This window comes from Momordica charantia, assembly GCF_013281855.1.
Source record: "Momordica charantia cultivar OHB3-1 chromosome 8 unlocalized genomic scaffold, Mcharantia_2.0 BLBB01000008.1, whole genome shotgun sequence".
Classification (NCBI taxonomy): Eukaryota; Viridiplantae; Streptophyta; class Magnoliopsida; order Cucurbitales; family Cucurbitaceae; genus Momordica; species Momordica charantia.
In genome coordinates, this window is record NW_028275166.1 from 8,304,752 (window position 1) to 8,328,111 (window position 23,360).

General features: G+C 35.8%; 4 protein-coding genes across 7 annotated transcripts; all 4 read left to right on the plus strand.

Moving 5' to 3' along the window:
- Window positions 1–1,141: 1,141 nt before the first annotated feature.
- On the plus strand, window positions 1,142–5,759 carry LOC111021069 (protein ALTERED PHOSPHATE STARVATION RESPONSE 1). Of its 2 annotated transcripts, XM_022297912.2 has the most exons (5): window positions 1,142–2,430; window positions 2,634–2,809; window positions 3,673–3,896; window positions 4,152–4,952; window positions 5,335–5,759. In XM_022297912.2, the coding sequence occupies exons 1-4, from the start codon at window positions 1,404–1,406 to the stop codon at window positions 4,927–4,929; spliced, it is 2,205 nt and encodes a 734-aa protein (XP_022153604.2). In that variant the 5' UTR covers window positions 1,142–1,403; the 3' UTR covers window positions 4,930–4,952; window positions 5,335–5,759. The 2 variants fall into 2 exon arrangements, with proteins under 2 accessions (XP_022153604.2, XP_022153603.2); XM_022297911.2 differs by having other exon boundaries at window positions 4,152–5,647.
- Window positions 5,760–7,488: 1,729 nt separating this feature from the next.
- On the plus strand, window positions 7,489–10,313 carry LOC111021052 (uncharacterized). The gene is made up of 6 exons (XM_022297889.1): window positions 7,489–7,518; window positions 7,605–7,704; window positions 7,850–7,900; window positions 8,188–8,273; window positions 8,752–8,887; window positions 10,306–10,313. The coding sequence occupies exons 1-6, from the start codon at window positions 7,489–7,491 to the stop codon at window positions 10,311–10,313; spliced, it is 411 nt and encodes a 136-aa protein (XP_022153581.1).
- On the plus strand, window positions 8,922–16,917 carry LOC111021070 (protein ALTERED PHOSPHATE STARVATION RESPONSE 1-like). The gene is given in 6 exon segments (XM_088127500.1): window positions 8,922–11,054; window positions 12,532–13,756; window positions 13,758–13,952; window positions 14,658–14,881; window positions 15,134–15,880; window positions 16,563–16,917. Coding segments are annotated over 4 exon segments (2,157 nt in total). The 5' UTR covers window positions 8,922–11,054; window positions 12,532–12,742; the 3' UTR covers window positions 15,858–15,880; window positions 16,563–16,917.
- An 814-nt stretch (window positions 16,918–17,731) lies between these two features.
- LOC111021063 (protein ALTERED PHOSPHATE STARVATION RESPONSE 1) lies at window positions 17,732–22,238 on the plus strand. 3 transcript variants are annotated; one of them, XM_022297903.2, is made up of 5 exons: window positions 17,732–19,124; window positions 19,613–19,788; window positions 19,946–20,169; window positions 20,997–21,810; window positions 21,974–22,238. In XM_022297903.2, the coding sequence occupies exons 1-4, from the start codon at window positions 18,122–18,124 to the stop codon at window positions 21,772–21,774; spliced, it is 2,181 nt and encodes a 726-aa protein (XP_022153595.1). In that variant the 5' UTR covers window positions 17,732–18,121; the 3' UTR covers window positions 21,775–21,810; window positions 21,974–22,238. The 3 variants fall into 3 exon arrangements, with proteins under 3 accessions (XP_022153595.1, XP_022153594.1, XP_022153593.1); XM_022297902.2 differs by having other exon boundaries at window positions 21,986–22,238; XM_022297901.2 differs by lacking the exon at window positions 21,974–22,238 and having other exon boundaries at window positions 20,997–21,911.
- The last annotated feature ends 1,122 nt before the right edge of the window (window positions 22,239–23,360 follow it).

Below are 23,360 nucleotides of genomic sequence, written 5' to 3' on the forward strand. Positions count from 1 at the left end.
TGAATAAAATAATCCTCATGCACTCTACTTCTTCTTGATGGTTTTGAATTTTTCTAAACTATTATTTTAAATAAAAATATCAATCAAATTGGCTAGAATTAATTGTTTATGAAAGTAACAGTTTTCGGGTTTTTTGGGGACCAATTTCGTATGTTTGAGGATGTTTCCGATTCGTCATGTGAAAAGTACCTGTAATAAAATTTAGGTATTAAAAATATAATTGGTTAAATAAAATTCGAACTATCAAGAGGATCACACAAATCTTGCCCATTGAAGATGAAAATTATAGCCTGAAGACCATTTTAATTATTTTGGAAAAGTAGAATAGAACTTACTTGCAAATAAAGCACAGAAAGCTACTCTTTGACAAATTTCACGTTTTAAAAAAAAATATTTAACTTTTTTTAAAAATATTTTGAATAAATATAACATAAAAACAATATTTGTAGGGTATGTTTAGTTTTATTGTTTTTAGTTTTTTAATGGATAAAAATGTAACAATGTTGTGCAATTTTTATTTTTTTATGCAAAAGGAAAAAACATGTTTGGTAATAATCTATTATTTCCCGTTTTCTAAAATTTTAAATTAAAAAACTAAATTCTTTTATATGAAAATAAAAAATTTTAATTAAAATTTCGAAATTTCTAATCTTATATTCATTTTTAATATTTATTATACATTTTATAAGTTAAAGAATAATAAAATAATGTATCTACTTATGCAAAATTTTATTTTTTTTTATCTTTAAAATTTTTACATAATTTTAAAAATGTTTCTTAAAAATAAGAAATAAAGAAAAAAATAGTTACCAAATATTTATGTTTCTCGAAAATTAAAAATGAAAAATAAGAAAACAATAAACAAGAGGGTAACCAAACAACAACATCCCTTTAATTTCTCAAATAATAAATCATATTTTCATAAGGGTTAACATTCTCTTTTCTTCTTTTAAGTCATGATCAATTAAAAATAACAAAATGAAAATTTTAAAACATATATGATTGACACATTTTCTTATGAATTTATATTCTGAAAAGTCAAATTCAGCCTTTATACTTGTACATGAATGGAAATTTTTATTTTTGAGAGAAAAGAAATGATGAAAAGAGGTCCCATATATTTTTATAAGTAAATCCTTTGAAAGTGAAATACAGGCGCGGCGCTGTTGTAACGTTCGGTTCGAGCACGGGACCTCGAATGAGCAGAATTTTCATGTTTGTCCGAAAACCCACCAAGAAAATTTTCAAATTCACTCCCGAAATCGAAACCCCTTTCCACTTTCCAAAAACCCAACTCCCCTTTTCCCTAAAATCTGCAGCTTTTTTTTTTTCTGTCTTGAATCTCAAATCATTCTCTGATTCCGCCCACCGCCATCCCCGCCGTGTAGCAGAAGCAAAGGTCAATGGGTTGTTCGCAGTCGAAGATCGATAATGAAGAAGCGATTTTGCGCTGTAAAGAACGCAAGATTCATATGAAGGAGGCGGTGACGGAGCGGAACGGTTTCACCGCCGCTCACTCCGCCTATTCTATGTCCCTTAAAAACACTGGAGCTGCGTTAAGCGATTACGCCCATGGCGAGGTTCAAAATCCCCAATTCGCCACTGGGGCTACCAAACCCAACTCCGCTATTGCTTCCGCCGCCGCCGCCGACGTCTCTTTCGAATCCTTTCCGCCTCCGCCGCCGCCTTTGCCTCTTCCTAATTTTTCTACTCCTCTCCAAAGGGCTGCGACCATGCCTGAGATGAATATGTACAAGCCCGATCTAAATCCAGGATCGCCTATTATGGAGGAAGAGGAGGAGAATGAAAACGAAGCCTCTGTTGGTGCGTTGAGGAGGAGGAGAAACAATAAAAGTAACGGCGATGGAGGGAGTAGCCGAATTAGAAATTCGGAGCTCAATGAAGATTTGGCGGCTGCATCGCCGCCACCATCTAGGACACCGCCTCTTAATGAGAACCGGCACATTCCACCACCCCAGCAACAGAGTTCAACATACGACTATTTCTTCTCTGTCGATAACATCCCCCTCTCGACTTTGAGTGAAGTCGAGGAGGTACACATTAACAAAGAGGAGATTGAGCACAAGCCGTTTGATAAAAAGTCCAAGGGAGTGGACAGTGAAGATATTGAGGAGCGCAGAATGAGTGGTAAAGCTGAGACAGTGGAGCCAGTGCTGGTGGAGCCGCCGCCAGCCCCGCCTGCAGTGGTAGAACCCGCACCCGTGGCGAAGAGCTCGAAGAAGACGAAACAGGTGGGATCTATTGGTTCCTCGGATGGGAAGAGGATAGTTAAGACAAATATTAATCTGTTGCAGATATTTTTGGATCTTGATGATCATTTTCTCAAGTCTTCAGAGAGTGCCCATGAAGTGTCCAAGATGCTTGAGGCCACACGATTACACTATCACTCCAATTTTGCTGATAACCAAGGTATGGATCTTGCCGTGAAGTTTAAGCTTTTGATTCTGGGTTCTAGTATTACATTTGCTGAGATTTATGTAATATAACATATTAACATGCTCAAAAGCAGCTGCGGAAGCTTTGGTTTGGAATATTTAATCTTTCCTTGAGATATTTCTTATATTTATACCTTTTCTTGGAAAGAATTTGATGTATCTTGCCCTTTTCTTTAGGTCACATTGACCACTCTGCCAGAGTGATGCGTGTTATTACATGGAACCGATCATTTAGAGGTTTGGCTAATATGGACGATGGAAAAGATGATTTTTATGCAGAAGAGCAAGAAACTCATGCCACCGTGTTAGACAAACTACTGGCATGGGAGAAAAAGCTATATGATGAAGTGAAGGTACATGGAACAGTCTTCTTCCTTTCTCAATCTTTAAGCATCTTATTTGGTTCTTCATTTTCAGAAATATTCGTTGACTTGATATAATTTCAATACTCAATGCCTAACTCCTGATGACGATGGAAGTTCATACCGTTAGAAAGAGTGACATTTTTCAACTATTTTGAGTTGGATTCTGTTCTGCTCCTCTGTATTATGTATTATCTGTACATGTGTCCTTCTAGATTTGTGAGGTCAAATCTCTCGCTGTCGTATGATTTCAATCCTTAATTATGTTTAAAGTTAGAGGGTTTTCTTTTAATAAATTAAATGAGAAATGATTCTAGAAATATAACGATGTGTTACTGCCTTGAGTTTTGCACGCATGAATGTAATGGGATGGGCCTGATTGTAACTTTCTCTTGAGTCTGGATATTTCTCTCCTCCCACTCTCTCTCTGTCTCTTGTTTGTCTCCCAGACACCAAATTTGTTGGTTGGTCAGGTCAGTGTGTGATATAAAGCTTCTCGGCTGGTTTAAGATATTAGATTCCATTTTTGGTCATATAATGATCAGAATATTATGATATTGAGCATTTGGCTTTTCATGAATTTATTTTCCTTATAAATTGCTTCTTGCTGAGGGCTTCCATCACTGTCCTTCTAACCCTTGAGGCCACAACCATGTCCTCTATGAACTATGAAGAGATGGAAAATAGGCTTGGCAGGCACCATATATGTTGAGGTTTACAATTTTAGTTTGTTTGACATTTGACCTTAATCTTAAAGAAATTTGTGTTTCTATGATGGAGGTAGATCCACAATGTGGCTTGAAGGAGGAACTCTTTTTTAACTGAATTTCATTTGTTATAATTACAATTGACAGGCAGGTGAACTCATGAAGTTTGAGTACCAAAAGAAGGTTGCTACATTGAATAGGCTAAAGAAACGAGATTCTAATGCAGAAGCTTTGGAGAAAGCAAAAGCAGCAGTAAGTCATCTGCACACTAGATATATTGTTGACATGCAATCCTTGGATTCAACTATCTCAGAGATTAATCGTCTCCGAGACAAACAGTTATACCCAAAACTTGTTCAGCTTGTTAATGGGTGAGTTGCGTGAGATAGTAATATGTATATGCATATGACCATTGTTTTTCTTTCTTTTTTTTCCTGTAACATTATTGTCACCTTTATTATTGGTAATAATGACTCATGGATATTAACTTTGTCGAACATAAGTTTATTTGACATGTGACGTCTTCTAGTATCTTGCTTGAGATCCTAGAACATATTCTGCTCTGTTTTTAAGGTTGTCGCCACCATGTTGTAGCAAAACCAGAAATAACTTTTGTTGTTCTGCAGGATGGCAACAATGTGGGAAACAATGCGAGTTCACCATGAAGGGCAATTGAAGATTGTAAATGTACTGAGATCGGTGAATCCCTCTCAATTCCCAAAAGAAACTAGTGAGCATCATCATGAGCGCACGGTTCAGCTCTGTGGTGTCGTGGGAGAGTGGCATTCACAGTTTGAAAAACTTGTGCGTCGTCAGAAAGACTACATTAAAGCCTTAAACAGCTGGTTGAAACTGAATCTAGTTCCTATAGAGAGTAGCTTGAAAGAGAAGCTTTCTTCTCCACCAAGGGTTCAAAATCCTCCAATTCAAAAACTCCTCCTTGCTTGGCATGACCAACTCGAGAGACTCCCAGACGAGCATCTCAGAACTGCCATATTCACTTTTGGTGCTGTTATTAATACTATTGTGCTGCAGCAAGATGAAGAGATGAAATTGAGGATAAAGTGGGAGGAGACTGCGAAAGAACTCGAGCGCAAGGAGAGGCATTTCAGTGACTGGCATTACAAATACCAGCAACGAAGAATGCCTGATGAGATGGACCCTGACAAGTCTGAAGAGAACGCTCAGGACACTGCAGTTACAGAGAAGTTAATTATGGTAGAGACGTTGAAAAAGAGATTGGAGGAGGAAAAGGAAACTCATGCGAAGCAATGCCTTCACGTGAGGGAGAAGTCATTGGTAAGCCTTAAGAATCAGTTGCCAGAACTCTTCAGGGCATTGTCACAGTTCTCTTTTGCTAGTTCAGAGATGTACCAGATCTTGAAGTCTATTTGTGAGGTCTAGATTTGAATCCAGAAAACATCCTTGTAAGTTATTGTATAATCTCCTTTGCAATTATTTTTTTTAAATTTAATTTTCAAACCAAAACCGATGGAAGTTTCATGTTTTGCCTATGGAACTTGTGATTATACTATCTTCGATCTTAATTTCTACATAATTTGAATTTAGGATATCTATCTGACGTGTCCAAAAGATGGTGGGTTTCTGTGTCTATGACTGTATAGTCTATATATTGTGAGAATGGCCCTGTTGCCTGTTCGACATTTCCTAAGATATTACTATTATTCTCCTTGGTTTCTCAGTCCAAAGCTTTGTACTTTATTTCTGTTTAGTAATATTTCAACAAAGAATAGTTGGCACTCCCCCCCACCAAGCTTTGCTTCTGTACTTTTTGGTTTGTTTTTGCAGCCATCGATGCTTCGATCGCAGCTGCTGCGGCTGGTTATGGCTATGGCGGTGCAACCGCTTGCCGCCTTCACGACGATGCTGCATTACGGCGGCCTCCTCCCTCGGAGCTTGAGGCTCCAGAGATTTGTTAGACCTGATTTTCTTGACAGCGAGAATCATCTCTTCCATTTTCTTGTCAATGTGATTCGGTGCTTTTGGTAGATTATAATATTATTTAATGTTTGCGTGAGAAAATGGGAAAAAAATTTGTTCTTGACAGGAGAATTCTTTTTCCTCGTTCCCAATTTTATATTCTAACTTTCTATTTGGTTTTGATTTTTTTCATTTATTTATAAATTAACACAGAGCCTTTGTCATTGGTTCAAATTACAAATTTTGTTGATCTAATTTGAAGATTGTATCTACCTAGCTTATGTTTTTTTTAACTTTAAATTGTTCTGTCTGTTCTCCTCGATTTTGAGTTATGTCTGTATCTCTCGTCTTGGTTGTTAATAACAGAACGGTGATATGACATTTTATAAGAGTAAATGTAAAAGAGGTCGTATGATTTGACAGTCTGATGAATTCTACATATTTCCTGACCTTTTTGACCATCACAAATACAATTTAGTTCTAGATTTTGAGTTATGCAAATATTGAATAATATTTCCTAGGAATCTAGACTATTTTGGAAGTACATTGGACCCGTTTAGAAGCACTTTTGGCATTCTTATGATCACATTAATTTTATTTTACTACTACTTCAACTCCAACTCCAACTCTAATTCCATTTAACACTCCAAATCTAACCCTAATTCCATGGTGATTTTATTTTACAACAACTCCAGCTTTATGCGACATTTTTGTAATTTTTGTTTAATCAAATCCATAAAGAAAATATTTTTGTTTAATCGAATCCTGATTACTAAAACGAAGGACAAATTAATTGTTGGAGACGGATTTGTAAATAAAGAAAATTGGGAGGATGGGGCATTTGGGGGAAGACGAATGAGAACTAGGTTTGGTGGAGTGTTAAATGTCGAATTATAGGTCATCAGAAACTGGTGGTAACGACCGGTGGGGACTGACTAACGGCAACCAGTGGTAAGCGGAAGGAGAAGAAGAGAGTGGAAGGAAGCAGATAATTTGACAAAGAAAAAGTCCAATCATTCAAAAAAATATATATATATTAAATTAATATATTTTATCAAATCAGTAAAATATCAATTTAAATGCCATATAATTTTAATATTAGTCTATTATAAATAGTCCGGGGACTATTTAAAAATTCTCAAACTTCAGAGATTAAATAAACATTAACTATAAATTTCATTGATTAAAAGTGTTTATTTTGAAAATTTTAAGAATCTTATCTTAGACTAAAAAATTAAAAAAAAAGTATTTTTTCCCAATTTTGATTTATTTATAAATGTAATTGTTGTAAAAACATATTTTTCCTTCTAACCAAACCGGTCGGATTTGATTTGTTTGATTCGGTTGTTCGGTCCAATCGGTTTTTATCACCTCTTTTCCTAAAAGGAAGATTTTAATTTTTACCCTTGGCAATGGCATTTCCTTCTTTCCTGCAAATTTAGCGCGCTTTTCATACATTCGTATCGTCACCACCGCCATCGGAGACGAAGAACAGGACTTCCATGGACGACGGAGTCTCGGACGAGAAGTTGGTGATGAGCGAGGTTCATCTTGCCTGTCCACCTGGTCTCTCCGGGCCGTACATTTCACACTTCACCATTTCCATTCCTTCCGGTTCGTAATTCCATGTTTCCTTTAATTTATCTCTTCCATGTTTGATATGGAGATCCATAGACCGTTCCATTAGCTAGGCTTGATTCTGCCAATGGCGATTACTTCTATAATTTCAGTTCCGAAATTAATGGCGGATAAGATTATTGACACAGATATAGGTTTTAATGATTTAACAATACTAGGAATAGCCATATTTTTGTATGAAGAGTAATTGCGTTTGAATTTTAACAGAGACGGAAATTAAGTTAAATACCTAAAAACTTTATGAATTGGAAATAAGAGCGTTTGAACGCTTAGTATCTATCAGCTTTTTAATTGCTGAGATGTTGTGACATTTCTGTATCGAAAACAGATGTAGAAGTAGAACCTTAAGTTCGTAGTTATATTGTGAATATCCAACATAATATTATGTCAACGATCCCAATTGTTGGTTTGCAGGTAATTGTTTCTCATGAATTTTGATTTTATATATATAACTTTTTTAGCTACATTCGTTATATGAGTTAGTATCTTTCCTCTTTCAGGTGTGGAAAGCAGAACTGGCATTATCTGATTTTGTTTTGCATAAGATAACTTTATCTGAGCTTGATGGAACTGTTGCTTTAGAACTTGTAGCTGGAACAGGTGTTTTAGCGAAATGCTTTCTTGGTATTTATTTTCACACATTTGTTATTGTTCTGATTCTGACCATCTTTTTGTATTATTGTACCCTTAGCTGAAACAGATTTTTGAAAAACCACTGTTGACTATATTACTATTTCAATGACAGGGTCTTATCTTATTGCTCTTGCCAGGACTGGTGGGAATATTGCTTGCACGGGTTGCTAAAATACAGTATTTCTAAATGGTATAGCAATCATCATTGATTTTGATTTTTGTGATTCCTTGTATTCCCATTTTGGAAATGGATGCAGATCTTCAAATTGACAATCATGGACTTGATGAATTTCTCTTATTAGTTTGATCTGGTTCTGATAGATTGATGAATTTGTGAGTGTGCACACATTTTTTCTTAAAGTAAAAACGAAAATAACTCACTGAATGGTTTAATCTTGTAATATTTGGCAAATATTTCTGAAGCGAGTATGTGTTCTTAATGATTGACAGATAAAGGTGACCATGTTCTTGAAAACTGTGCCAAAAACATTGGTCTTAATTCTGGAGGGTTTAGTGCTGGAGTTGCAGTGCAATATGTAAGGGAACTCGATTGGACAGAACCTTGGCCTCCTAAGCAAACCCGAGGTGAATGCCCCACCAAATAACAGGTGACTAGAGTTTTGCGATTCACTTTATTTGAAAAGTGTTCAGTGTACACCCTGGATGATGTTCAATGTTTTCCCCAACTGAGTGTGTTTGGTATCGATAGTAAAGTGGTCATACGTCTGAAAGTTTTTTTTTTCAAAAATTATGTATTATTTTTGGTTAAAATTTTAAAGACTGGTAAAAATTTAAAGTGCTTTCAGATCAAGTATTTAACTCATTTTCTTTCAAAAGTACTTGTATACTTCACTTAAAAATATTTTTTTAAAAGGCAAGCCAAATACACACTACACAACCAAACTTGGGCTTGCTAGTGTGGGTGGAGGCTTTGTGAATAAGACCTTTTACGATATCTGGACTTGTAAAATATGAAGCAAGTGATGTTTCGATTGTGGTTTCATTGTCATCCAGGTATTCCTGGCCTTATCAGAGGTTGAAGAAGCACAGGGAGTCTCGTTGCTTGTAGCTGCTGACGTTATCTATAGCGATGACTTGACGGATGCATTTTTTAATATTTTGGAAAAGTTTGTCTCAAGGTTCAGAAAAGGTATGCATTCACATGCAAGCATTATTTTATATTTTTAATTGATGAGTTAGGTTATAAACAAATAATGAATGGTGCCTCACGTCCCATTATTTTTATATGGAAAAAATGCTGATCGTTGACCTTATGTAAAAGGACAGACGATAAACATAGAAATGCATTATTAGGCAAGGAACTTGAAACATAGACATGTATGTGAGCCTTATATTCTTTCTTATTTTCTCCTTCATATTCTTTCATATTATCTATAGCGATAATGACTTGACTGGTGAATTTTTTAATATATTGGAAAAATTTATGTCTCAAGGTTCAGAAAAGGTATGCATTCACATGCAATCGTTATTTCATCTTTTTAATTTATGGGTTAGGTTATAAACAAATAATGAAATGTGCCTCACATCCCATATATGGAAGAATTAGTGATCGTTGACCTTATATAAAAGGACAAATGATAAGCATAAACATTTACTTAAAATAATGCATTATATTAGGCCAGGGACATGAAACATGTACATGTATGTGAGCCTTATATGCTTTCATATTTTCCCCTTAATCCTCCTTTGTGGAGAGGAGATCATTGGGGTCGAAATGAAAACACTAATTGATCCTTGGAGCTAATTAGGCATCATGGAGTTGTCAGGTAATTTGCTGCCTTACTTATGGTTGATCTTTGTTCAACAAGATCATTTACATGTTTTTCCTTGGAACTAAATTGCAACCTTCATGATGTAAGATATTAATTTCCAATCCTATTTTTCTCTTACTTATGTTTCCAATCCTATTTTTCTCTTACTTATGATCACAGTTGACAGATAAGCGATTCTGAATAATTATTAGAATTCAACCTATTGGCATACCCAACAGATTCCTTGTTACTTACGAGTTTGATGGTGTGTAGTCTAAACATTTTTGTTGACAAGAAGTTTAAATAGAGATATTTCATTGAAAAATGTAAAAAGTGGTAGATGTTGTATTGGTAATAACACATATAAATAGTTGTGAATGAAATGCTAACTATAGAAAATATATAATTATTTTATTTATTTATTTGTTTTTTAAGAAATAATTTCATTGATGGTATGAAATTACAAGAGAGGAATCCTATCTAAGGGAATTACTTAAAATATTTTCAAGTGTATAATAGGGAAGAAAAACTATAGTGATGAAACATAGTGGAACATTTACACCATGAAACAACCAAATAAATTGAAGCTTCTAAAAATCGGTCAAAAGAAGTACTTCTCATTCTTGAGAAAAAAAAAATAACGGCCATTTTTCATTTTTGCTTGGTATTAAATTACAATTTTTGAACTTTAAATATTTGTGCCCATAGGTCATTGACAAAAGTATTTAATGGATTATCAAGTTTCAGGGTTTTATCTATAGATCTTTATCTGAATTTTTAATCCTGTGTCTAATAGATTTTTGATTTATAACATTTCTTAAAGTTCAGGGCCCGTGGAAGACAAAATTGAAAGTGAAAGTTTAGAAACTAATTATATATTTTTAAAATTTAGAACTCTATTAGATTGAATATTTTAAGTTTAAGGACCCATTAAAAACGTTTTACAGTGTAGGGGCTAATTAGATATGATCCTCAAATTTCAGATGCCAAATTTGTAATTTAAAATATGCTATAAAATCTATCTTGTTTCGACAGAAACCATTAGTATGAGTTGCTACTTTGGTTATTTGGTCACTGGTTACATTACAACATATCTCTGTAAACTTGCTAATTACTTTTTTTTTTATTTAACTTTAGATACTGTACTTGGCTTTGGGAAAGCGCTATAACTTCACACTCAATGACTTTGACATTGTAGTGAATGATTATCATTTCCTAAGTTACCTGAAGGGTAAGGAAGGAAGTTGACACAAACATTCAACAGGTATCTCTATCTTCGACGTTTCAATCTCGATCTCATGTTTTGCTTGTGGTTTCACTATAGATGATACAAAAATTGATAGCATAGAGTACAAATCAAAGTTGTATTGTGTAGGCAACCACATCAATCTCTCAAACATCCCGTCGTATGTCGTCAATTACGAAAGAGGAAAAGATGTCGAAATTTGACAGATAAAGTATTATAGGAAAGAGTCCTAAGTTCAAGAAGGGTAGTGAAAATCAGCTGTGGAAGTCATAATTCATTAGCCTACCTTGAGAACTTTGGTGAGTTTTCCATCCAAACTATGATGCAATGTTAGAACTTTACCAAGAAAATGCTTGGTATTAGAGCACATGAATGGGAATTTCTTACTTTTGTAGCCAAATATCTAGAAACAGTCCCAATCTCAGTTCTAATTCTATATGTTTGTTGAAGTTTTTTCTTTTTTTTAAACTCCAAAATCTTAATCATACTGTTCCCCATTTAAGGATTGAAAATATTTATAGAGTTATTAAGAATATGGCGGAATGTGTCTTTTCAAGGATCGATTTTGCATATATAAAATTACTATTTTTATAGATCTCAATCCATAGGAAAAATCTCAAGGTTACAGTGGTATTTTAAAATAATCTCATGCACTCAACTACTTCTTCTTGATGGTTTTGAATCTTTCTAAATTGACTTTTGACTTTTTCACATCAAACTATTATTTCAAATAAAAATATCAATCTAATTGGCTAGAATTAATTTAACACTTTTCGGGGTTTTCGGCACAAATTTAGTATGTTCGAGGATGTTTTTTACTCGACATGTGAAAAGTACCTGAAATAAAATTTAGGTATTAAAAATATAATTGGTTAAATAAATTTCAAACTAGCAAGAGGATCTCACAAATCTTGCCCACTGAAAATGAAAAGTAAAGCTTGAGGACTTCGTTTTAATGTATTTTGGAAAAGTGGAATAGAACTTACTAGGAAATAAAGCATAAAAAGCTACTTTTTTTTTTGGTCAAATTTCACGTTTTAAGAAAATATATTTAACATTTTTTAAAAAAGATTTTGAATAAATATAATATAAAAAATAATATTTTTAGGGTATGTTAAGAAAAATAAAAATATAACAACACTTCATAATTGTTTATTTTTTTATTGAAAAAGGAAAAAAACATATTTGATAATAATTTTTTGGATTTGGTTTCCTCAAATTTTAAATTAAGAAACCTATTTTTTTTATGAAAATAAAAAATTTAAATTTAAATTTCAAAATTTTTAATCTTATATTTACTTTTTAATATTTGTTAGGCATCTTATAAGTAAAAAATAATAAAATAATATTTTTATTTATATGTTATAAAAAATAAAAATTTAATTTTGCTATCTTTAAATTTTTTGTTTACAATTTAAAAAATAGTTACAAAATATTTATGTTTCTAAAAAAATTAAAAACGAAAAGTAAAAATAATAAACAAGAATCTTACCAATTAACATGCGTTTAATTTCTCAAATCACAGATCAAATTTTCATAATGATCAATATTATCTTTTCTTCTTAAATCATGTTCAATTAAAAATAACAAAAATAAAATTTTAAAACATACATGATTGACACATTTTCTTACGAATTTATATTCTGAAAGTAAAATTTAGCCTTTATAGTTTAGATCGAATGGAAATTTCTATTTTTGAAAGAAAAAATAATAACAACAAAACATGCTGAAAAAGAGGTCCCATGTATTTATAAGGAAATCGTTTGAAAATGAAAGACAGGCGCGGCGCTGTTGGAACGTTCGGTTGGAGCAAGAGTCCTCGAATGAGCAGAATTTTCCACCAGGAAAATTTTCAAATCACTTCCGAAACCGAACTCCGGTTTTCCCTAAAATCTGCAGCTTCTCTCTGAATTGAATCTCAAATCCTTCATGCTCGAGCCGAATTCCGCCCACCGCCATCCCCGCCGTGTAGCAGAAGCAAAGGTCAATGGGTTGTTCGCCGTCGATGATCGATAATGGAGAATCGATTTTGCGTTGTAATGAACGCAGGATTCTTATGAACGTAGCGGTGACGGCGCGCAACCGTTTCGCCGCCGCTCACTCCGCCTATTCGAAGTCACTTAAAAACACTGGAGCTGCTTTAAGCGATTATGCCCATGGCGAGATTCAAAATCCACAATTCGGCACTGGGGCTACCAAACCAAACTGTGATATTGCTTCTGCCGCCGCCGCTGCCATCTCTTTTAAATCCTTTCCGCCGCCGCCTCTTCCTAATTTTTCTAGTCCTCTTCAAAGGGCTGCGACCGTGCCAGAGATGAATATGTACAAGCCCGATCTAAAGCCAGGATCGCCCATTATGGAGGAAGAGGAGGAGAATGAAAACGAAGCTTCTGTTGGTGCGTTGAGGAGGAGGAGAAGCAATAAAAGTAACGGCGATGAAGGGAGTAGCCGAATTAGAAAGTCGGAGCTCAATGAAAATTTGGCGGGTACATCGCCGCCAGTGCCGCCTATTAAGGTGACCCGGCATATTCCACCACCGCAGCAACATAATTCAACTTTCGACTATTTCTTCTCTGTTGATAACGTCCTCCTCTCGACTTTGGGCGAAGTCGAGGAGGTACACGTTAACAAAGAGGAGATTTTGCACAAGCCGTTTGATAAAAAGTCCAAGGGAGTGGACAGTGAAGATATTGAGGGGCGCAGAATGAGTGGAAAAGCTGAGACAGTGAAACCAGTGGTCGAGAAGCTGGTGGAGCCGCCGCCAGCCCCCCCTGCAGTGGCAGAACCCGCAGCCGCGGTGAAGAGCTCGAAGACGGTGAAACTGGCGGGATCTTCTGGTTCCTCGGAGGGGAAGAAGATATTTAAGGCAAATATTAATCTGTTGCAGATATTTTTGGATCTTGATGATCATTTTCTCAAGTCTTCAGAGAGTGCCCATGAAGTGTCCAAGATGCTTGAGGCCACACGATTACACTATCACTCCAATTTTGCTGATAACCGAGGTATGGATCTTGCCCTTTTCTTCAGGTCACATCGACAACTCTGCCAGAGTGATGCGTGTTATTACATGGAACCGATCACTTAGAGCTTTGGCTAATATGTATGATGGAAAAGATATTGCAGAAGAGCAAGAAACTCATGCCACCGTGGTAGACAAACTACTAGCATGGGAGACAAAGCTCTATGATGAAGTGAAGGTACATGGATGATGGAACAGTATTCTTCCTTTCTTAATATTTAAGCAATCTCTTTTGGTTCTTCATTTTCGCAAATAATCGTTGACGTGATATGGTATAATTTCAATACTCGATGCCTAACTCCTGATGATGATGGAAGTTCTTTCTAGATTTGTGAGGTCAAATCTCTCACTGTCATATGATTTTGAACCTCAATTATGTGTAAAGTTAGAAGATTTTCTTTTAATAAATTAAATGAGAAATGATTCTAGAAATATACCGACTTGTAAGTTGTAACTGCCTAGAGTTTTGCACGCATGATTGTTACTCTCTTGAGTCTAGATATAAAGCTTCTCAGCTGATCTAAGATATTAGCTCCATTTTTGGTCATATAATGATCAGAATATTATGATATTGAGTGTTTGGAGATTTTCTTGAATTTATTTTCCAAGTAAATTGCTTCTTGCTGCGGGCTTCCATCACTGTCCTTTCTGATCCGTGGGGCCTTGAGGCCACAACCATGTCCTCTATGAACTATGAAGAGATGGAAAATAGGCTAGGCAGGCACCATTTATGTTGAGGTTTACAGTTGTTTTGTTTGATACTTGATGATCTTACCGAAAGAAATTTGTGTTTCTATGATGGAGGTAGATCTACAATGTGGCATGAAGGAGGAACTCTTTTTTAATTTAACTGAATTTCATTTGTGATAATTGCACTTGAAAGGCAGGTAAACTCATGAAATTGGAGTACCAAAATAAGATTGCTACATTGAATAGACTACAGAAACGAGATTCTAATGCAGAAGCATCGGATAAAGTAACAGAAGCAGTAAGACGTCTGGAAAATAGATATGCTGTTCACATGGAATCCTTGGGTTCAATTATCTCAAAGATTAATCATCTACGAGACAAACAGTTATACCCAAAACTTGTTCACCTCATTAATGGGTGAGTTGCATGAGATAGTTATATGTATATGCATATGACCATTCTTTTTTTGTTTTTTTGTACATTATAGTCACCTTTATTATTGGTAATAATGACTCGTGGATATTTTTTATGTTTGTCGAACATAAGTTTATCTGACATGTGACATCTTTTAGTATCTCGCTTGAGATCCTAGAACATATTATGCTCTGTTTTTAAGATTGTCGCCACCATGTTTTAGCGAAACCAGAAATAATTTCTGTTGTCCTGCAGGATGGCAACAATGTGGGAAACAATGCGAGTTCACCATGAAGGGCAATTGAAGATTGTAAATATACTGAGATCGGTGAATCCCTCTCAATTCCCAAAAGAAACTAGTGGCCTTGATTATGAGCGCACGCTGCAGCTCTGTGATATCGTGGGAGAGTGGCATTCACAGTTTGAAAAGCTTGTGCGCCGTCAAAAAGACTACATTGAAGGTTTAAGCAGCTGGTTGAAACTGAATCTAGTTCCCATAGAGAGTAGCTTGAAAGAGAAGGTTTCTTCTCCACCAAGGGTTCAAATTCCCCCAATTCAGAGACTCCTCCTTGCTTGGCACGACCAACTCAAGAGACTCCCGGATGAGCATCTCAGAACTTCCATATGCACTTTTCGTGCTGTTATTAATAATATTCGGCTGATGCAGGAAAAAGAGATGGAATTGAGGATAAAGTGGGAGGAGACTGCGAAAGAGCTCGAGCGCAAGGAGAGGCATTGCAAATACCAGCAACGAAGAATGCCTGATGGGATGGACCCCGAGAAAACAATTGTGGTAGAGAAGTTGAAAACGATATTGGAGGAGGAAAAGAAAATTCATGCAAGGCAATGCCTTCACGTGAGGGAGAAGTCATTGGTAAGCCTTAAGAATCAGTTGCCAGAACTCTTCAGGGCATTGTCACAGTTCTCTTTTGCTAGTTCAGAGATGTACCAGAACTTGAAGTCTATTTGTCGGGTCTAGATTTGAATCCAGAAAACATCCTTGTAAGTTATTGTCTATTCTCCTTTGCAATTATTATTTTTTATTTATTCTTACTTCAAACCAAAACCTATGGAATTTTCATGTTTTGCCTATGGAACTTGTGATTATCATATGCTGACATGTGTCTTTGTCTACATTACTATCTTCGATCTTAATTTCTACATAATTTGAATTTAGGATATCTATCTGACGTGTCCAAAAGATGGTGGGTTTCTGTGTCTATGACTGTATGGTCTATATATTGTGAGAATGGCCCTGTTGCCTGTTCGAGATTTCCTAAGATATTATTACTATTATTCTCCTTGGTTTCTCAGTCCAAAGCTTTGTACTCAACAAATAAGGCTTCGTTTGGTAACGTTCCCGTTTCTCGTTTTCAATTTTCTTGAGAAATCTAGACATTTTACAACTAATCATGTTTATTGTTTCACCTTTTTTTTATAACATTCTCAAAATTGCATATAAATTTTGGAAACAACTAAAACAACTTTCTCATTTCTTGTTATCATTTTCAAATTTATTCTTCAACATAAATAAAAATATGATTTTATCATATTTGAATCCATGTTTGAATTATACAATTTATTTTTCTTTATTAAAAATGAAGAAACAGAAACAAGATCGTTACTAACGAATCCTAATAGCTCCCCCAAACTTTACTTCTGTTTTTTTTGTTTGATTTTGCAGCCGTTGATGCTCTGATCCCAGCTGCTGCGACTGGTTATGGCTATAGCGGCCCAACCGCTCGCCACGACACTGCTGCATTACGGCGGCCTCCTCCCTCGGAGCTTGAGCCTGCAGAGATTTGTTAAGACCTGATTTTCTCGACGGCGAGAATCATCTCTTCCATTTTCTTGTCAATGTGATTGGGTGCTTTTGGTAGACTATTATATTATTTAATGTTTGCGTGAGAAAATGGGAAGAAATTTTGTTCTTGACAAGAGAATGCTGTCCTCGTTCCCAATTTTATATTCTAACTTTCTATTTGGTTTCGATTTTTTTTTAATTGTAAATTAACACAGTAACCTTTGTTATTGGTTTATATCACAAATTTTGTTGATCTAATTTGAAGATTTTATCTACCTACTTAGCTTATGTTTTTATTTTATATATATAATATAATTTTAAACGGTTTTGTTTGTTGTTTCCGATTTTTGAGTCATGTTTATATCATTCGTCTTGACTTGTTAATATTATAACACTTTATAAGAGCAAATACAAGAGGTGATATTATGTGATAGTTCAATAAATTCAACATATTTCCCAACCCTTTTGACCATCACAAATACAACTTATTTCTAGCTGTCATTTTATGCAAATATTGAATAATATTTCTTAGACATTTAGACTATTTGGAACTACATTTGACCCATTTAAAAGAACTTTTGGCAGTGTTATTATCACAACAAAAATTTTTTAATGCGAAATGTTTTGACAAAATTGAAATACTATATGCTAAATTGAGAAATATTTAAACGGGTGGAATTGCACGTTAAAATAATTTGTTCTTGAATACTTTGTACTAAATGGTTATAGTTAGAAGTACTTATTTTAAAATTACATGCACATTCAAAAAGTATTTCCACCCCAATTTATCACGTTTGGTAGTAAAATAAAGTCAAAACATCACCGACAGTCACATTAAATGCTATGTGAAAAAGCACAAAAGTACTTGTAAAGTGTGGAGATATTTTTAGAAATATAAAACTAAATATCAAATTATTTGTTACTAAGCAAAGTTACAATTAAAGTAGGATTTTTTTTTTTTTTTTTGGTTGTAAAAGACGTAAGCTTTAATAGCGATGGGAGTGATAGCCACTAACAAAATCCACTCCAAAAAAAAATGTTCTCAAAACATACGACCGCAGATGTAATTTAATATTTGTTTATCTGAAAAGAATAACAAATTTATGGCAAAATCCTTCGAAAAAGCTGCGTAGAACGTTGAAAAGCGGGGCCACCAATGAACAATCGCGTCAGATTAGCGATGTGTTATCAGCTCACTGTCCAAAAGCCACTTTATATCACCGCACAAAGCTCTCTCCGCCATTTCTTCCGACGAGAAAGCATATTCCCTTTCCCCCCTTTTGCCAAATCGTAGCAAATCGATGATTTTTCCTTCTTCCTCGTTGATTCTTCTGTAATGCTAGTCCGGAGGAGTGAGCTGTAGCAAGAAAAGTAGTTCTTTTCATGCTTCATTTCTGATCTACCGGACCGCCGGCGTCACTGCTAGCGGCGGAGCTCTGATGGGTTGCTCCCAGTCGAAGATCGAGAACGAAGAGGCGATTGCGCGATGCAAAGAACGGAAGATTCACATGAAAGATGCGGTCGCGGCGCGAAATGCTTTTGCTGCTGCTCATTCCGCCTATGTCATGTCCGTTAAGAACACTGGATCTTCTTTGAGCGATTATGCGCATGGGGAGGTCCAGAATCCTCAATTGGTTGACGGGACTGCTCAATCGAACCCGATAATTGATTCTGCTGCAGCGTCTTATGAGCCCCTTGCGCCGCCGCCGCCGCCTCTCCCGAATTTTCCCTCTCCTCTTCATAGGGCTGCTAGCATGCCGGAGATGAATATCCTCAAGTCCGATCTGAAGCCGGTTGGGCCAATCATCGAGGAAGAGGATGAGAATGAAACAGACAACGAGGGTTCTGTTGGTGCGTTGAGGAGGAGGAGAAGCAAAAAAGGTAGCGGTGGCGGTGGGAGCAGCCGAATAGGGAATACAGAGCTTGATGAAGACTTGGAGGGTCCGCCGCCGCCAGTGCCGCCTCCGCCGTCTAGCACGCCGCCGTTGAATGTGAACCGGCACCTGCCGCCAGCACAGCAACAGAACTCGACGTACGATTACTTCTTTGCTGTTGACAGTATGCCTGGTCCGACTTTGAGTGAGGCTGAGGAGGTCAATATCGATGAGGAAGACATTGAGCGCGAACCGTTTGATAAAAGTCCCCAAAGAGGGGACAACGATGAAATGGAGGACCGAAGAGGGCACAAAGAAGCCGAGGTGGTGGAGCCACCACCGCCTGTTGTTGCAGAGCCATCAGCTTCCACATCGAAGAGCTTGAAGAAGGTGGGGGCTGTGGGTTCCATGGAGGGCAGACGGATGAATGAGGCCAAATTTAATCTGTTGCAGATATTTGTGAATCTTGACGATCATTTTCTCAAGGCTTCTGAGAGTGCCCATGAAGTGTCCAAGATGCTTGAGGCGACACGACTGCATTATCACTCAAATTTCGCTGATGGTCGAGGTAATCAAGATCTCTTGCCTTTTAACTTTCAAGCATTTTGAAGGTCTAGTTGAACAATATTGCAACATTAATTGCACATAAGCTATTTATACTTTTTCTCTGTTTAAATTGTTGTCGAACTTGGGGTTCACTCAATATTGCTTTCAGTTCTAGGAATGCACGACCTTTGGTCCAATTTACATGTTCTATGAGGAGAACAAGCTAAGCTTGTGGAGTAAACTTGTTTATGTTAGGAGTGAGGGAAGTGTTTTTTCGCAGGGCGAGTTTGACATTATGGCTGTTAGTTTAAGGGGAGGGGAATATTTAGAAGGCTAATGTGTGTAGAGAGTCATTCAGTTAGATAGCAGTATTTTTGCCCGAAGTGAACGCGAGGAATGGAAAGAAACTCCACCCTCACATTTGTTCCCTTTTAAGATATTGTGGGGTTTGTTTTTATTTATTGTTCATATTACTGAAGAACTCACTGCCTTTTGCTGTTTTCCTATCAGGGCACATTGATCATTCTGCTAGAGTGATGCGTGTTATTACATGGAACCGGTCATTTAGAGGACTTTCTAATATGGATAATGGAAAAGATGATTTCTATGCAGAAGATCAAGAAACTCATGCCACTGTGCTAGATAAACTCCTGGCATGGGAAAAGAAGTTATTTGATGAAGTGAAGGTACATTCAAGTGTGATCTTTCTAATTATTGTTGTCAATGGAGATTATTTTCATTTGTGTCTATGTCTATGATGGAACACATCTTCATTGTGATGCTAATAAGGACATATCTCTCTCTATGAACTGAATTTTATTTGTGATAATTATTATTCAATAGGCAGGTGAAATTATGAAATTCGAGTACCAAAGAAAGGTTGCTGCACTGAATAGGCTAAAGAAACGAGGTTCTAGTTCAGAAGCGTTGGAGAAAGCAAAAGCAGCCGTAAGTCACTTGCATACAAGATACATTGTTGACATGCAATCCTTGGATTCAACTGTCTCGGAGATTAATCGTTTACGAGACGAACAGTTATACCCAAAACTCGTTCAGCTTGTTCATGGGTATGTTGTATGAGACATACAATAAATACATATTTTACTTGCATTCTCATTTTGGCACGTGATGCTGATAACTCAGAGGTGGTGGTACCAAATGACATAACATATATCATGGAAAAAATTCTTGATCTAGATGTCACTTCTCCATTTGTCTACAATTAAGTCAAAATTCTTTCTCTAATGCTAATTAAGATCTAGTGGCATGACAAATGGAGAGAATTTGACTATGCCAGATACTGTTTTTATTGAATAACTATGAATATCTTTCTGGTCTGCTTAAGTTTATTAATCTCTGGCAGGCTTGTAAACTCTTTTTAATGACTCATATTTCCTAAAAACCCACCAAACAAAACTTTCCCTGATGCAAGGCCTAGGCATGCTGCCAATCTCTGGTTGTTTTGGGAACACTGTTTCTGTCTGGAATTGTGGCGATCTAGTATTCTCGTCGAGTATGTCAACATGAACTTATCGGATATATTGATACTGCTCCTTAAGATACCGATTGTGATATTGACCATATGATAGAGAATTGCTTAGATTGATATAGGCGCACTGGTAAAGATTGGGGACTATATTAATTAAGCACTTGAGAGCTTTTGATCCGTGAACAATGTGATGAACCTTTGTTTGTAATAGTTAGAGATTGACTGGTGGGGTTATTCTCAAAGTGGTTCAAGTAGATTTTGGTTAACTTGACATGTCAAATATCTAATTTTATTGATTCCCAAATCTTATTGTGCGTATTCTTTATCTGAGGTTGCCACCATGCTTTTGCCACTGCAAAGGAGGTTTATATGTTAGCACCACAAATAATTTTTGATGTGATGCAGGATGACGATGATGTGGGCTGCGATGCGAATTCACCATGAAGAGCAATTGAAGATTGTGAATGCATTGAGATACCTGGATCTCTCTCAGTCCCCAAAAGAAACTAGTCTGCACCACCATGAGCGCACGTTACAGCTGTGCAATGTCGTGAGAGAATGGCATTCACAGTTCGAGAAGCTCGTGCAACGTCAGAAAGACTACATTAAAGCACTAAACAGTTGGTTGAAACTAAATTTGATTCCTATAGAGAGTAGCCTGAAAGAGAAGGTGTCTTCTCCACCAAGAGCTCAAAATCCTCCTATTCAGAGACTCCTCATTGTTTGGCACGACCAACTCGAGAAACTCCCAGATGAGCATCTTAGAACAGCAATTTCCAGTTTCGGTGCCGTGATAAATACTATTATGCTGCAGCAGGAAGAAGAGATGAAGCTAAAGTTAAGATGCGACGAGACCGAGAAAGAGCTCGACCGCAGGCAGAGGCATTTTGACGACTGGCATTACAAATACCAGCAACGAAGAATTCCTGATGAGTTGGACCCCGAGAAGTCTGAAGAAAACGCGCAGGATGCCGTAGTTACAGAGAAGCTAATTGTGGTAGAGTCGTTGAAGAAGAGATTGGAGGAGGAAAAGGAAACTCACGCGAAGCAGTGCCTTCATGTGAGGGAGAAATCACTGGTGAGCCTTAAGAATCAGTTGCCAGAACTCTTCAGGGCATTGTCTGAGTTCTCTTACGCAGGTTCGGAGATGTACAACAACTTAAGGTCGATTTGTCAGGTCTAAAATTCGAAGCCGCAGCCCAGCAAGAGAATTTCCCTGGTAAGTTTTGTATAATTTCCTTGGCATAATGTGTTTGACATCAAAACTAATCTTAAGAAAAGCTTTGGAACTATTTAATTTTAATAGCCTTGTTTGTTTTATCTGGTTGGTATGGTATATATATTTCCTACAGTTCAGAAAAATTGATAATGGCTTTCTCTAGTCTCTCTTGCAGGTTGTTTCCTCCATTGTTGGTTACTGATTTTCTTAAATCTCCCCACCCCATGTATTTTTTGTGGGATGCTTTTCTCAGTAGGATTCGAATTTATGATCTCTTGATTAGAGACAGATATTAATTACCGTTGAGTTAAGTTCATGTTTCAATTTTGATGTGATGTTATTAGTTGGGAATAATTTGTGCATTTTTTATTTTTATTTTTAAGAAAGAGGAAAATAAATAAATGGCCTGCCTCTCTCTCTCACATTAATATTGGTTGGATGTTATTAGTTGGAATAATTTTGATAGACAAATGCCCATATTATTGTTTTTCTTTTTTTGAGAAAGAGAATTCAGATAAAAAGCCTGCATTTCTCGGCTTTTGTAACAAAAGCAATCAAAAAGTGACACGTGGAATCCATCCATTAAGAAAGGGGGGCGATGAAAGAAACGGCAGAATTCATAATAGGATTGCATGATTTCAGTTAATATTCAGTGGTTATTAGGAAAACGATTAGGAGTAGAAGAGTGATACCTATTTTATTACTTTTTTAATGCATTATTAAAAAAAGTGCTCTTTATTATATATTTTTTTAAACTTTCGTGGAAAATAATAATCATAATTACATATAATTACATAAAATTTTGTGGTCGATATTACAACTTTTTAAATACTTTTTTCCTCCCTCATTTTATCTCAAATAAGATTTCAGGGGAAGAGTAAAGTACGAACTTGAGATGTCTAACTTCTAAATATTAGACGGAAAGGGAAACATAAGACTGAAGAATATAAAATAAAGAGGTTGGATTAAGTTGATGATTAGTCTGGAATATTAATTTTGACTAATCTGAATTTTTAGTCTAGGGCAAATTTAACCCTTAAACAATGAATATGAGCAAATAGATTATTAGAAAAAAATTCTTAAATTTTAATGGTTCGATAAAGATGGACAACCACACATGATCTTTAAATACATTGCATTATTGTCAACATGAACTTAGCTTAGTAGTAATTAACGTGTGTCTCGACATAAATGTTAAATTAAATGGAGTAACAACAAAAAAAATCTATTATATTAGACATAAAATGGTCTATTAGAATATTTTTAGTGTAAAGGGGGTTAAATTTAAGATAGATTTTTAGTTTTTCTTATTTTTTTTATATATTATTTTTCCAAAATATAAACAGTTGTAAAAAAATATTTAGTGGTATGATGCCGCTAGTTAACAAGGAAGTATGATTTTTGCTTGTCTCTTGATTGGTTAGTCTTCGAATTAAGGTCACTGTAAGAGAAAAATACATTTTTTTTCCTTAAAAAAATAAACAATTATTAAATTAGGTGTGAATATTTGAAGTTTCTAACTATAAATACATTGATGATGATACTCATAA

Coding starts and splice junctions, on each gene's coding strand:
- LOC111021052 (XM_022297889.1), top strand. CDS start 7,489: ATGTCAACGATCCCAATTGTTGGTTTGCAG. Junction 7,901..8,187: donor TGGGAATATTGCTTGCACGG/GTTGCTAAAATA, acceptor AATGATTGACAG/ATAAAGGTGACCATGTTCTT. Junction 8,274..8,751: donor CTGGAGTTGCAGTGCAATAT/GTAAGGGAACTC, acceptor ATTGTCATCCAG/GTATTCCTGGCCTTATCAGA.
- LOC111021069 (XM_022297912.2), top strand. CDS start 1,404: ATGGGTTGTTCGCAGTCGAAGATCGATAATGAAGAAGCGATTTTGCGC. Junction 2,431..2,633: donor CAATTTTGCTGATAACCAAG/GTATGGATCTTG, acceptor CCTTTTCTTTAG/GTCACATTGACCACTCTGCC. Junction 2,810..3,672: donor AGCTATATGATGAAGTGAAG/GTACATGGAACA, acceptor TACAATTGACAG/GCAGGTGAACTCATGAAGTT.
- LOC111021063 (XM_022297903.2), top strand. CDS start 18,122: ATGGGTTGCTCCCAGTCGAAGATCGAGAACGAAGAGGCGATTGCGCGA. Junction 19,125..19,612: donor AAATTTCGCTGATGGTCGAG/GTAATCAAGATC, acceptor TTTTCCTATCAG/GGCACATTGATCATTCTGCT. Junction 20,170..20,996: donor CTCGTTCAGCTTGTTCATGG/GTATGTTGTATG, acceptor GATGTGATGCAG/GATGACGATGATGTGGGCTG.